The 13,766-nt window shown below is 37.9% G+C and overlaps 1 protein-coding gene across 1 annotated transcript in view; it reads right to left on the bottom strand.

Moving 5' to 3' along the window:
- The window catches only part of MARF1 (meiosis regulator and mRNA stability factor 1), a 173,273-nt gene that overhangs the window by 123,585 nt on the left and 35,922 nt on the right, over nt 1-13,766 (bottom strand). Inside the window, exons 5-7 of the mRNA XM_053694533.1 lie at nt 8,097-8,323; nt 4,793-4,910; nt 3,378-3,550 (exon numbers count right to left, since the gene is read on the bottom strand). Of these exons, the coding sequence (XP_053550508.1) occupies nt 3,378-3,550; nt 4,793-4,910; nt 8,097-8,323 (518 nt within the window). The remainder of the gene's footprint in view (nt 1-3,377; nt 3,551-4,792; nt 4,911-8,096; nt 8,324-13,766) is intronic.

Genomic DNA, 13,766 nt, shown 5'->3' with positions numbered 1-13,766 from the left:
TTACATTTTAATGACAAAGTGTGATTTTTTAATGTTGATATTTTAATTGTGATTTGAAAGGTGTTGTGATTGATTAGTGTGGGCCACATGCATGATTGATCTTGTTGATTTCTATGTTCACATTATTGAATAAATTTGAGTTAATTATCCACTCAGTTTTAGAATCTTTTTTATCACCACCCAATGCATTTAAGGACATTAGTAAAATACAGACTTAGAAAATCAGTTTATTAACCCATTGCTTGGTATACCTAGTGTACTTCTAGCGCCACCTACACTCCACATATTAAATTCCATTTTGAATCCAGAACTACCTAGGAAGGAGGTAGTATAAGAGGTCGGCAACGTGGGTTGAGTCCAGCGCTCCACTTCACAGTTTTACACAATCACTCCATCAACGATTTCTCCTTAGAATTCTTAGGATTAGGACATAATGAAGGAACCACAATTTCTCTACTAATGTTGTTGGAATTCACAACTTTAGGTAAAAATTCAAAAGAAGTTCGCAACACCGCCTTATCCTGGTGAAAAATCAGAAAAGGAGACTCACAAGAAAGAGCAGATAATTCAGAAACTCTTCTAGCAGAAGAGATGGCCAAAAGGAACAAAACTTTCCAAGAAAGCAATTTAATGTCCAATGAATGCATAGGTTCAAACGGAGGAGCTTGAAGAGCTCCCAGAACCAGATTCAAACTCCAAGGAGGAGAGATTGACTTAATGACAGGTTTTATACGAACCAAAGCTTGTACAAAACAATGAATATCAGGAAGAATAGCAATCTTTCTGTGAAAAAGAACAGAAAGAGCAGAGATTTGTCCTTTCAAAGAACTTGCGGACAAACCCTTATCTAAACCATCCTGAAGAAACTGTAAAATTCTCGGTATTCTAAAAGAATGCCAAGAAAAATGATGAGAAAGACACCAAGAAATATAAGTCTTCCAGACTCTATAATATATCTCTCGAGATACAGATTTACGAGCCTGTAACATAGTATTAATCACAGAGTCAGAGAAACCTCTTTGACCAAGAATCAAGCGTTCAATCTCAATACCTTTAAATTTAAGGATTTCAGATCCTGATGGAAAAAAGGACCTTGTGACAGAAGGTCTGGTCTTAACGGAAGAGTCCACGGTTGGCAAGAGGCCATCCGGACAAGATCCGCATACCAAAATCTGTGAGGCCATGCCGGAGCTACCAGCAGAACAAACGAGCATTCCTTCAGAATCTTGGATATTACTCTTGGAAGAAGAACTAGAGGCGGAAAGATATAGGCAGGATGATACTTCCAAGGAAGTGATAATGCATCCACTGCCTCCGCCTGAGGATCCCGGGATCTGGACAGATACCTGGGAAGTTTCTTGTTTAGATGGGACGCCATCAGATCTATTTCTGGAAGTTCCCACATTTGAACAATCTGAAGAAATACCTCTGGGTGAAGAGACCATTCGCCCGGATGTAACGTTTGGCGACTGAGATAATCCGCTTCCCAATTGTCTATACCTGGGATATGAACCGCAGAGATTAGACAGGAGCTGGATTCCGCCCAAACCAAAATTCGAGATACTTCTCTCATAGCCAGAGGACTGTGAGTCCCTCCTTGATGATTGATGTATGCCACAGTTGTGACATTGTCCGTCTGAAAACAAATGAACGATTCTCTTCAGAAGAGGCCAAAACTGAAGAGCTCTGAAAATTGCACGGAGTTCCAAAATATTGATCGGTAATCTCACCTCCTGAGATTCCCAAACTCCTTGTGCTGTCAGAGATCCCCACACAGCTCCCCAACCTGAAAGACTTGCATCTGTTGAAATTACAGTCCAGGTCGGAAGCACAAAAGAAGCCCCCTGAATTAAACGATGGTGGTCTGTCCACCATGTTAGAGAGTGTCGAACAATCGGTTTTAAAGATATTATTTGAGAAATCTTCGTGTAATCCTTGCACCATTGCTTCAGCATACAGAGCTGAAGAGGTCGCATGTGAAAACGAGCAAAGGGGATCGCGTCCGATGCAGCAGTCATAAGACCTAGAATTTCCATGCATAAGGCTACCGAAGAGAATGATTGTGACTGAAGGTTTCGACAAGCTGCAATCAATTTTAGACGTCTCTTGTCTGTTAAAGACAGAGTCATGGACACTGAATCCATCTGGAAACCCAGAAAGGTTACTCTTGTCTGAGGAATCAAAGAACTTTTTGGTAAATTGATCCTCCAACCATGATCTTGAAGAAACAACACAAGTCGATTCGTATGAGATTCTGCTAAATGTAAAGACTGAGCAAGTACCAAGATATCGTCCAAATAAGGAAATACCACAATACCCTGTTCTCTGATTACAGACAGAAGGGCACCGAGAACCTTTGTAAAAATTCTTGGAGCTGTAGCTAGGCCAAACGGCAGAGCCACAAACTGGTAATGCTTGTCCAGAAAAGAGAATCTCAGGAACTGATAATGATCTGGATGAATCGGAATATGCAGATATGCATCCTGTAAATCTATTGTGGACATATAATTCCCCTGCTGAACAAAAGGCAATATAGTCCTTACAGTTACCATCTTGAACGTTGGTATCCTTACATAACGATTCAATATTTTTAGATCCAGAACTGGTCTGAAGGAATTCTCCTTCTTTGGTACAATGAAGAGATTTGAATAAAACCCCATCCCCTGTTCCGGAACTGGAACTGGCATAATTACTCCAGACAACTCTAGATCTGAAACACATTTCAGAAATGCTTGAGCTTTTACTGGATTTACTGGGACACGGGAAAGAAAAAATCTCTTTGCAGGAGGTCTCATCTTGAAACCAATTCTGTACCCTTCTAAAACAATGCTCTGAATCCAAAGATTGTGAACAGAATTGATCCAAATTTCCTTGAAAAAACGTAACCTGCCCCCTACCAGCTGAGCTGGAACGAGGGCCGCACCTTCATGTGGACTTAGAAGCAGGCTTTGCCTTTCTAGCTGGCTTGGATTTATTCCAGACTGGAGATGGTTTCCAAACCTAAACTGCTCCTGAGGATGAAGGATCAGGTTTTTGTTCTTTGTTGAAACGAAAGGAACGAAAACGATTATTAGCCCTGTTTTTACCTTTAGATTTTTTATCCTGTGGTAAAAAAGTTCCTTTCCCACCAGTAACAGTTGAAATAATGGAATCCAACTGAGAACCAAATAATTTGTTACCCTGGAAAGAAATGGAAAGCAAAGTGAATTGTGGGTGTGGTGAGGGGTGTATTTATAGGCATTTTGAGGTTTGGGAAACTTTGCCCCTCCTGGTAGGAATGTATATCCCATACGTCACTAGCTCATGGACTCTTGCTAATTACATGAAAGAAAAAAAGTTAAGTCTGAAACCCTCTATTACTCTAACTTTCCTCTTACCTGCATTTTAAGGGGTAATCTTGGAGGCAGATCAGTAATAAACTCATCAAATCGGATTAACTCATGAGCGTGTTGCAGGAGTGCCTCTGAAGCTTGGTTCTTGTGGACCAGGATAATCTGGAAACCATGTCGATGTCTCAAATCGCTAAGCTCCAGAGCAAAATTAACATCAGCTAAGCAAAAATGAAATTCAGTAAGTTATACAGCTAAAGCCACAAGACTTATTCATATAGGCGCGAAAACACATAATTAAATTAAAAGTTTGTACAAAATGCAGCCTAGAAAACAGAAAGGCATCCATAGAGAAATCTGGTGGAACCCACAGTCCTGGCAACCTTTGCTGTGCCAAGTTACAGAAAAATGTAAATAAGCTTTAGTGCTGTGAGCTAACCAATCACTGTGTAGAATGCGGAAGGCTCAGATAAAGTGCACCATACTTTCTCTCAAGAAAGTTGAACAAGCACACTTACAGCAAAAGCAGGCAAAATAATGAAAATATATCCAGAAAAAAAAAGTAAATAAATTACACACACTGCTTTTATTGTAAAAGAAGAAAAAAGGTGCCAGAACTCACTGATGATTATTGAATGATATATAGTGCTCAGTAACTGAGAAAAGCAAAAAGGGACAAGTGTCATATTTTACAGCCCCCTCTTGTGAAAACACAGATCTGTGCAAATACAGATCTTAGAGTGTGGATCTTTAACAGGAATCAATCCGCCCATGAAATTATCCAAAGGGAAAGAACACCCGCTTACTTCCGCATCCTCACAAAGGATCAGAATACACATCCCGTCACTACTGATTCCATTGACAAAGTCATGTAAAGCACCCAGGGAGGGGGCAGTCTTAGTTGGGAATTTCTTTTTTTAAAGAGACACTGAACCCAATTTTTGTCTCTCGTGATTCAGATAGAGCATGCAATTTTAAGCAACTTTCTAATTTACTCCTATTATCAATTTCTTTGTACTCTTGCTATCTTTATTTGAAAGGCATCTAAGCTTTTTTGGTTCAGACCTCTGGACAGCACTTTTTTATTGGTGGATGAATTTATCCACCAAATCAGCAAGAACAACCCAGGTTGTTCACCAAAAATGGTCCGGCATCTAAACTTACATTTCAAATAAAGATACCAAGAGAATGAAGAAAAATTAATAGAAGTAAATTAGAAAGTTGCTTAAAAAAGGTCATGCTCTGAATCACGAAAAAAAAAATTTGGGTTCAGTGTCCTTTTAAACTCTAGGCATTAAACGTAAGGTTTTGTTTTTTTATATACATCCAGCCATACAAATACACTCATAAAATTACTTTAAACCTCTCACTAAGCATACATTCTTTATGGGTTAAATTAAGAGTTTTAGTAACAAATCCCACCAGAAAAAAAAAAAAAAAAAATTAAAATAAAGTTTACTCACTGGAAACCAGAACCACGGTAGCTGGAGAAGTGTGCGTGTCAGCAAATCTTCGTAAACTCTGCCTTAGTTTGTCATCTGCAGCATTCTTTGCTGTAGCATTTATGTGAGCAACAGTCACCTGAAGAGGAAAAGGGAATCGATAAGATTTATAGGAACAGTAATGTAAAATTTGCTTTTACCTTAGTGTTTCCAATGACTTGTTATTCCCAGCTGCAGAGCATAAAATGTAGGAGAAATTGCTCATTTAGGGTTTATTTTTCTGCTTAAAATAGCTTTTTTATACTTTGAAACCACCACCAATCAAAATGGGTTGAGCTTCAAGGGAAAGCAATCTCCTTATTTTATCACTTTCTGTACACACACTTGCTTTTTTATATTAAATCAATCTGTAAAACAAAGACCAATTGAAACATTAACATTGTATTGCTTATCTTGTCTACCTCCTACTGGAAGTGCAATTTTTTCTGCTGGCTATGTTTACACAACTTTTCTTTAACCTGTACTTACGTATAGAAACAGGCAAAATTAGCTATTTAAAATGCCAAAAAAAGTTAAGTAGCAATTTGTAAAAGGAATACACTTGAGCAAGTAAAATGGGTCATTGCAAACAAAGCATCTGCTCTTTCTACAGGCTCAGCTTATTTGAATGATCATGCTGTTCTAAACAATGGGTGGTGCTTTCAGTGAGTGAAACCAGCTATTTCAAATACGTAAATAAAAAAAAATAAGCAACTTTTAGATTACATTTTTTATAGTGAAAATTTTTCTGCAGGTCATTTTGAAATGAAATGTAATTTATATTAGGCAGTTACAATGAAGCATCATCTCAATTGCAATGTGTTGATTAACTGGAGAAAAAAGTAATTTGTCAAGTTTTATATTGCACCAACTGAAAATCTCATTGCAAATTAGCAGGGGGGGGGGGGGAGTTCATTTTTTTAAATATCTCTTGAATAAGCATTTTTCCTTTACTCTAGGCCTAAACATAATTATAAGGTAAAAATGCAGTAAAAGGTGCATTGCTCACAAGAATGTCATATTCAGGAGTCACAGCTTTGCAGACTAGGAAAGGCTAGGTGGCGGGGTTGAAAAAAAAAAAATCCATGAGAACCAGTCCTGCTCAATATTTGCCTGCTCTCTTCTACAGCGCTTCACTATGGTTGCACTGTGTTAATGAAACTTAGAGTGCAGCGCTGTTTGAAAATTACAGCTTGATGCGGCGCAGGGCGGCAAAGCAAAACAGTCCCTTCACGTGACCCATTCTTTCTGCAGACATGCTGCATTCTCATACAATTGAATACTCTAATGTGTTTGTTCCTCTTAATGTGATTTAATTTACTATTATAACAGCTAGTGTTATTTAACTCATTCATGTACGGCCCAAGTGTATCGCAACACTTGCTGTAAAAATGAAATCATGCAGTCATCTATGCGATCACATGATTTCAAGGCGAGGATCTGATCATGGGGACTGCCTATGTTGCTAGGTACGCCCCCAGTTTTGAGTTAGTCAAAAAGGGGAGGACACTTTATAAGTTAAGACGTTCCATGCCGAGACGGTTTTCGGCATTAAAAGGGACATAAAATCTATTTTTTTCTTTCATGATTCAGATAGAACATAACATTTTAAAAAAAACTTTCTAATTTACATCTATTGTATTTTCTTAGTTTTCTTCTTATACTTTGTTGAAAAGCAGAAATGTAAGCTCAAGAGTGTGCACGTGCCTACAGCACTTTTTAGCAGCAGTTGTATAATGTTATACATTAGCAGGAGCACTATTTCCTGTCATGTAGTGGTTCAGGCACGTGCACGCTACCTACCTAGGTATCTCTTCAAAGAATAACATGAGAATGAAATAAATTTGATAATAGAAATAAATTGGAAAGTTTTTAAAAATTGTATTCTCCATGTGAATCATTAAAGAAAATGTTTGGGTTTAATGTCCCTTTAAAGCTCAGCACTGTTAGGACAGCATGGAATGCCCCCAACAGCGTGCAGGGGTTAATTCAAATTGTTTAAGTATAGCAGACGAATCCAAACAATTAATGGTATTCCAAAGCAAAAAACACTTGTTTTTTAGAGCAAGTCATTTTTGCTCTATTGACTATGTTACTATGCGTTTAAGTTTTACAAACGACAACTTAAAGGGACAATGTACACTATGTTTTTCGTTGCATAATTTTTTTTGTAGATGATTCATTTATTTAGCCCATCTGGGAGAGTTTTTGTAACAATGTTTAGTTCTGTTTTTTGTTTTTTAACCAGACTCCTAACCAAGCCCCAAAGTTTTTAATGTATAATGTCTACAGACTCAGCTCCTGTTAGTATAATCTGTCTTTTCATATGCGGGAGGTGTTGAGTGTTCCCGTTTTTTCCGCCTAACCTCATAAACAGAGCTAAACTGGGAGCTTCTAAGTAAGTTTTTAAAAAGGTTTTACACTGGATTAGATCAGTATCTGTGCATATTCTTCTTTATATTAGTGTCTATTACATGCAGTTATATGAAAATTGGCGTATACTGTCCCTTTAATGCTGAACTAATTTACTGCACGGTTTCGAAATCTGAAACAAAGAATGACAAACTAAACTGCCAAATACACTTAAAGGGACACTAAACCCAAAAAAATTCTCTCATAATTCAGATAGTGGATACAATTTTAAAACATTCTAATTTACTTCTATTATCTAATTTGCTTTATTTTTTTTTCATATCCTTTGTTAAAGAAATAGCAATGCACATGGGTGAGCCAATCACAAGACATCTATGTGCAGACACCAATCAGCAGCTACTGAGCCTATCTAGATATGCTTTTCATCAAAGAATATCAAGAGAAGAAAATTAGATATTTAGGAGTAAATTGAAAAAAAAAGGTTTTTTAAAATTGCATACTCTAAATCATGAAAGAAAAAAATGTGGGTTTCATGTCCCTTTAAGTGTTATACACATTAGAAAAAAAGACTAAGGGAATTATCACATTTTCTCTCTTACAGAGTGCATTTCTCTTTAAAGGGTCATTATAGTATGGGAAAAAAAAAATGACATGAGCTAATCTGTTAAGAGTTTGTAACTTTAAGACTATCAACACCGCTGTACTGTGCGTTTAACCCCTGCAAAGAGGTTAAACACATAGTAGAAGTGACGCTCAGGACCTGAGACTACACTGCACTACCCACACTTTATCCAATCAGCAGGGCTAGTTGCAAAGCCATTGAGCCACCAACCCCTCTACATACAAAAAGACACAACTGTTAATGTAAAGTGTCTTACTGCTAGTACAACAACGTTAATATGGGAGCTTATACCTGACAGTTATTGAGTTCCTCAATTACTTCTTTGTTTTCTTTACTGATGTCGCAGACGCAGATGAATTCTGCCTCCCTATGACCTCTGAAAAACCGCTCCCGGATCCGTTTCACCACGGTTACAGCAGACCGACCGCTGGGTACAGAACAGTTTTCAATGTCCCAAAATACACCAATAGGGGGTAGGTTTTCCTGTATTTGCCCACCAGTTGCCAAGTCTGGAGATCCTAAAAGCAATTTTAAAAAGAAAATATTTTTATTTAATTGTAAAATCTATAGACCGGATAGTTTTTCAACCCATGCAAAGAGGTATTAACAAAATAAAACATCCCTCACCGCACGGCTTTAAACAAAGCACACAAGTACTGCAACTAAAAGCAAATCTTGAGAAGCATATTCACAAATATTAAAAAGTTCCCAAGGAGCAAAATATAAAAACTATTGTAGGGATATAAACGTTTGGGCTTCTACTGTTTGATACAACAGTCAAAATTCCAAAAAGTACCATGTCCTATAAAGCAACCGATTCAAGCCTTTTATAATTTTCAGACAAACATGAGGAATATAGGCTGTAGTGCGTGGCAGTATTAATTCTGCATAGGGAAAAAAAAAAAAAAACCTCATGATTCAGAAATTTTAGATAGAGCATGTAGTTTAAATAGAATTTCCAATTTAGCTACATTATCAAAATGTGCAGTTATATGCACACTGAAGCACCAGCTACTACTGGGCATGTGTAAAATTGACTGATGACCGTTACATGACATGACAAAGGACCAGTAAACCGAAATAAAATTATGAAATTTGAAAAAACAATTTATGTAAGAACTTACCTGATAAATTCATTTCTTTCATATTAGCAAGAGTCCATGAGCTAGTGACGTATGGGATATACATTCCTACCAGGAGGGGCAAAGTTTCCCAAACCTCAAAATGCCTACAAATACACCCCTCACCACACCCACAAATCAGTTTAACGAATAGCCAAGAAGTGGGGTGATAAGAAAAAAGTGCGAAAGCATAAAAAATAAGGAATTGGAATAATTGTGCTTTATACAAAAAAATCATAACCACCACAAAAGGGTGGGCCTCATGGACTCTTGCTAATATGAAAGAAATGAATTTATCAGGTAAGTTCTTACATAAATTATGTTTTCTTTCATGTAATTAGCAAGAGTCCATGAGCTAGTGACGTATGGGATAATGACTACCCAAGATGTGGATCTTTCCATGCAAGAGTCACTAGAGAGGGAGAGATAAAATAAAGACAGCCAATTCCGCTGAAAAAATAATCCACACCCAAAATAAAGTTTACATTTTATAATGAAAAAAACTGAAAACATAAGCAGAAGATTCAAACTGAAACAGCTGCCTGAAGTACTTTTCTACCAAAAACAGCTTCAGAAGAAGAAAACACATCAAAATGGTAGAATTTAGTAAAAGTATGCAAAGAAGACCAAGTTGCTGCTTTGCAAATCTGATCAACCGAAGCTTCATTCCTAAACGCCCAGGAAGTAGAAACTGACTTAGTAGAAAGAGCTGTAATCCTTTGAGGCTGAGTTTTACCCGACTCGACATAAGCATGATGAATCAAAGACCTTAACCAAGACGCCAAAGAAATGGCAGAGGCCTTCTGACCTTTCCTAGAACCGGAAAAGATAACAAATAGACTAGAAGTCTTTCGGAAATTCTTAGTGGCTTCAACATAATATTTCAAAGCTCTAACTACATCCAAAGAATGCAATGATTTCTCCTTAGAATTCTTAGGATTAGGACATAATGAAGGAACCACAATTTCTCTACTAATGTTGTTGGAATTCACAACCTTAGGTAAAAATGCAAAAGAAGTTCGCAAAACCGCCTTATCCTGGTGAAAAATCAGAAAAGGAGACTCACAAGAAAGAGCAGATAATTCAGAAACTCTTCTGGCAGAAGAGATGGCCAAAAGGAACAAAACTTTCCAAGAAAGTAATTTAATGTCCAATGAATGCATAGGTTCAAACGGAGGAGCTTGAAGAGCCCCCAGATCCAAATTCAAACTCCAAGGAGGAGAAATTGACTTAATGACAGGTTTTATACGAACCAAAGCTTGTACAAAACCATGAATATCAGGAAGATTAGCAATCTTTCTGTGAAAAACAGAAAGAGCAGAGATTTGTCCTTTCAAGGAACTTGCAGACAAACCTTTATCCAAACCATCCTGAAGAAACTGTAAAATTCTCGGAATTCTAAAAGAATGCCAAGAAAAATGATGAGAAAGACACCAAGAAATATAAGTCTTCCAGACTCTATAATATATCTCCCTAGATACAGATTTACGAGCCTGTAACATAGTATTAATCACAGAGTCATAGAAACCTCTTTGACCAAGAATCAAGCATTCAATCTCCATACCTTTAAATTTAAGGATTTGAGATCCTGATGGGAAAAAATGACCTTGCGACAGAAGGTCTGGTCTTAACGGAAGAGTCCACGGTTGGCAAGAGGCCATCCGGACAAGATCCGCATACCAAAACCTGTGAGGCCATGCTGGAGCTACCAGCAGAACAAATGAGCATTCCTTCAGAATCTTGGAGATCACTCTTGGAAGAAGAACTAGAGGCGGAAAGATATAAGCAGGATGATACTTCCAAGGAAGTGACAATGCATCCACTGCTTCCGCTTGAGGATCCCTGGATCTGGACAGATACATGGGAAGTTTCTTGTTTAGATGAGAAGCCATCAGATCTATTTCTGGAAGTCCCCACATTTGGACAATCTGAAGAAATACCTCTGGGTGAAGAGACCATTCGCCCGGATGCAACGTTTGGCGACTGAGATAATCCGCTTCCCAATTGTCTATACCTGGGATATGAACCGCAGAAATTAGACAGGAGCTGGATTCCGCCCAAACCAGAATTCGAGATACTTCTTTCATAGCCAGAGGGCTGTGAGTCCCTCCTTGATGATTGATGTATGCCACAGATGTGACATTGTCTGTCTGAAAACAAATGAACGATTTTCTCTTCAGAAGAGCTCTGAAAATTGCACGGAGTTCCAAAATATTGATCGGTAATCTCACCTCCTGAGATTCCCAAACCCCTTGTGCCGTCAGAGACCCCCACACAGCTCCCCAACCTGTAAGACTTGCATCTGTTGAGATTATAGTCCAGGTCGGAAGAACAAAAGAAGCCCCCTGAACTAAACGATGGAGATCTGTCCACCACGTCAGAGAGTGTCGTACATTCGGCTTTAAAGATATTAATTGAGATATCTTTGTGTAATCCCTGCACCACTGGTTCAGCATACAGAGCTGAAGAGGTCGCATGTGAAAACGAGCAAAGGGGATCGCGTCCGATGCAGCAGTCATAAGACCTAGAATTTCCATGCATAAGGCTACCGAAGGGAATGATTGTGACTGAAGGTTTCGACAAGCTGATATCAATTTTAGACGTCTCTTGTCTGTCAAAGATAGCGTCATGGACACTGAATCTATCTGGAAACCCAAAAAGGTTACCCTTGTCTGAGGAATCAATGAACTTTTTAGTAAATTGATCCTCCAACCATGATCTTGAAGAAACAACACAAGTCGATTCGTATGAGATTCTGCTAAATGTGAAGACTGAGCAAGTACCAAGATATCGTCCAAATAAGGAAATACCACAAAACCCTGTTCTCTGATTACAGACAGAAGGGCACCGAGAACCTTTGTAAAAATTCTTGGAGCTGTAGCTAGGCCAAACGGCAGAGCCACAAACTGGTAATGCTTGTCTAGGAACGAGAATCTCAGAAACTGATAGTGATCTGGATGAATCGGAATATGCAGATATGCATCCTGTAAATCTATTGTAGACATATAATGCCCTTGCTGAACAAAAGGCAGGATAGTCCTTACAGTTACCATTTTGAATGTTGGTATCCTTACATAAGGATTCAATATTTTTAGATCCAGAACTGGTCTGAAGGAATTCTCCTTCTTTGGTACAATGAAGAGATTTGAATAAAACCCCATCCCCTGTTCCAGAACTGGAACTGGCATAATTACTCCAGCCAACTCTAGATCTGAAACACAATTCAGAAATGCTTGAGCCTTCGCTGGATTTACTGGGACACGGGAAAGAAAAAAATCTCTTTGCAGGAGGCCTTATCTTGAAGCCAATTCTGTACCCTTCTGAAACAATATTCTGAATCCAAAGATTGTGAACGGAATTGATACAAATTCCTTTGAAAAAAACGTAATCTGCCCCCTACCAGCTGAGCTGGAATGAGGGCCGCACCTTCATGTGGACTTAGGAGCTGGCTTTGATTTTCTAAAAGGCTTGGATTTATTCCAGACTGGAGATGGTTTCCAAACCGATACCGCTCCTGAGGATGAAGGATCAGGCTTTTGTTCCTTGTTGTGACGAAATGAACGAAAACGATTATTAGACCTAAATTTACCTTTAGATTTTTTATCCTGTGGTAAAAAAGTTCCTTTCCCTCCAGTAACAGTTGAGGTAATAGAATCCAACTGAGAACCAAATAATTTATTACCCTGGAAAGAAAGGGAAAGCAGAGTAGACTTAGAAGACATATCAGCATTCCAAGTTTTAAGCCATAAAGCTCTTCTAGCTAAAATAGCTAGAGACATATACCTGACATCAATTCTAATGATATCAAAGATGGCATCACAAATTATTAGCATGTTGAAGAAGAATAATAATGCTATGAGAATTATTATCTGTTACTTGTTGCGCTAAAGCTTCCAACCAAAAAGTTTAAGCTGCAGCAATATCCGCCAAAGATATAGCAGGTCTAAGAAGATTACCTGAACACAAGTAAGCTTTTCTTAGAAAGGATTCAATTTTCCTATCTAAAGGATCCTTAAAGGAAGTACCATCTGCCGTAGGAATGGTAGTACGCTTAGCAAGAGTAGAGACAGCCCCATCAACCTTAGGGATTTTGTCCCAAAATTCTAATCTGTCAGATGGCACAGGATATAATTGCTTAAAACGTTTAGAAGGAGTAAATGAATTACCCAAATTATTCCATTCCCTGGAAATTACTTCAGAAATAGCACCAGGAACAGGAAAAACTTCTGGAATAACTACAGGAGATTTAAAAACCTTATCTAAACGTTTAGATTTAGTATCAAGAGGACCAGAATCCTCAATTTCTAATGCAATTAGGACTTCTTTAAGTAAAGAACGAATAAATTCCATTTTAAATAAATATGAAGATTTATCAGCATCAACCTCTGAGACAGAATCCTCTGAACCAGAAGAGCCATTATCAGAATCAGAATGATGATGTTCATTTAAAAATTCATCTGAAAAATGAGAAGTTTTAAAAGACTTTTTACGTTTACTAGAAGGAGGAATAACAGACATAGCCTTCTTAATGGATTTAGAAACAAAATCTCTTATGTTATCAGGAACACTCTGAGTATTAGATGTTAGTGGAACAGCAACAGGTAATGTAACTTTACTAAAGGAAATATTATCTGCATTAACAAGTTTGTCATGACATTCAATACAAACAGCTGGAGGAACAGCTACCAAAAATTTACAGCAGATACACTTAGCTTTGGTAGCTCCAGCACCAGGCAGCGATTTTTCAGAAGTATCTTCTGACTCAGCTTCAACATGGGACATCTTGCAATATGTAATAGAAAAAACAACATATAAAGCAAAATTGATCAAATTCCTTAAA

This window comes from Bombina bombina, chromosome 11, assembly GCF_027579735.1.
Source record: "Bombina bombina isolate aBomBom1 chromosome 11, aBomBom1.pri, whole genome shotgun sequence".
Taxonomy (NCBI): Eukaryota; Metazoa; Chordata; class Amphibia; order Anura; family Bombinatoridae; genus Bombina; species Bombina bombina.
The sequence above is the reverse complement of the archived record's forward strand: the minus strand, read 5'-3'. Positions and strand labels throughout refer to the sequence as shown.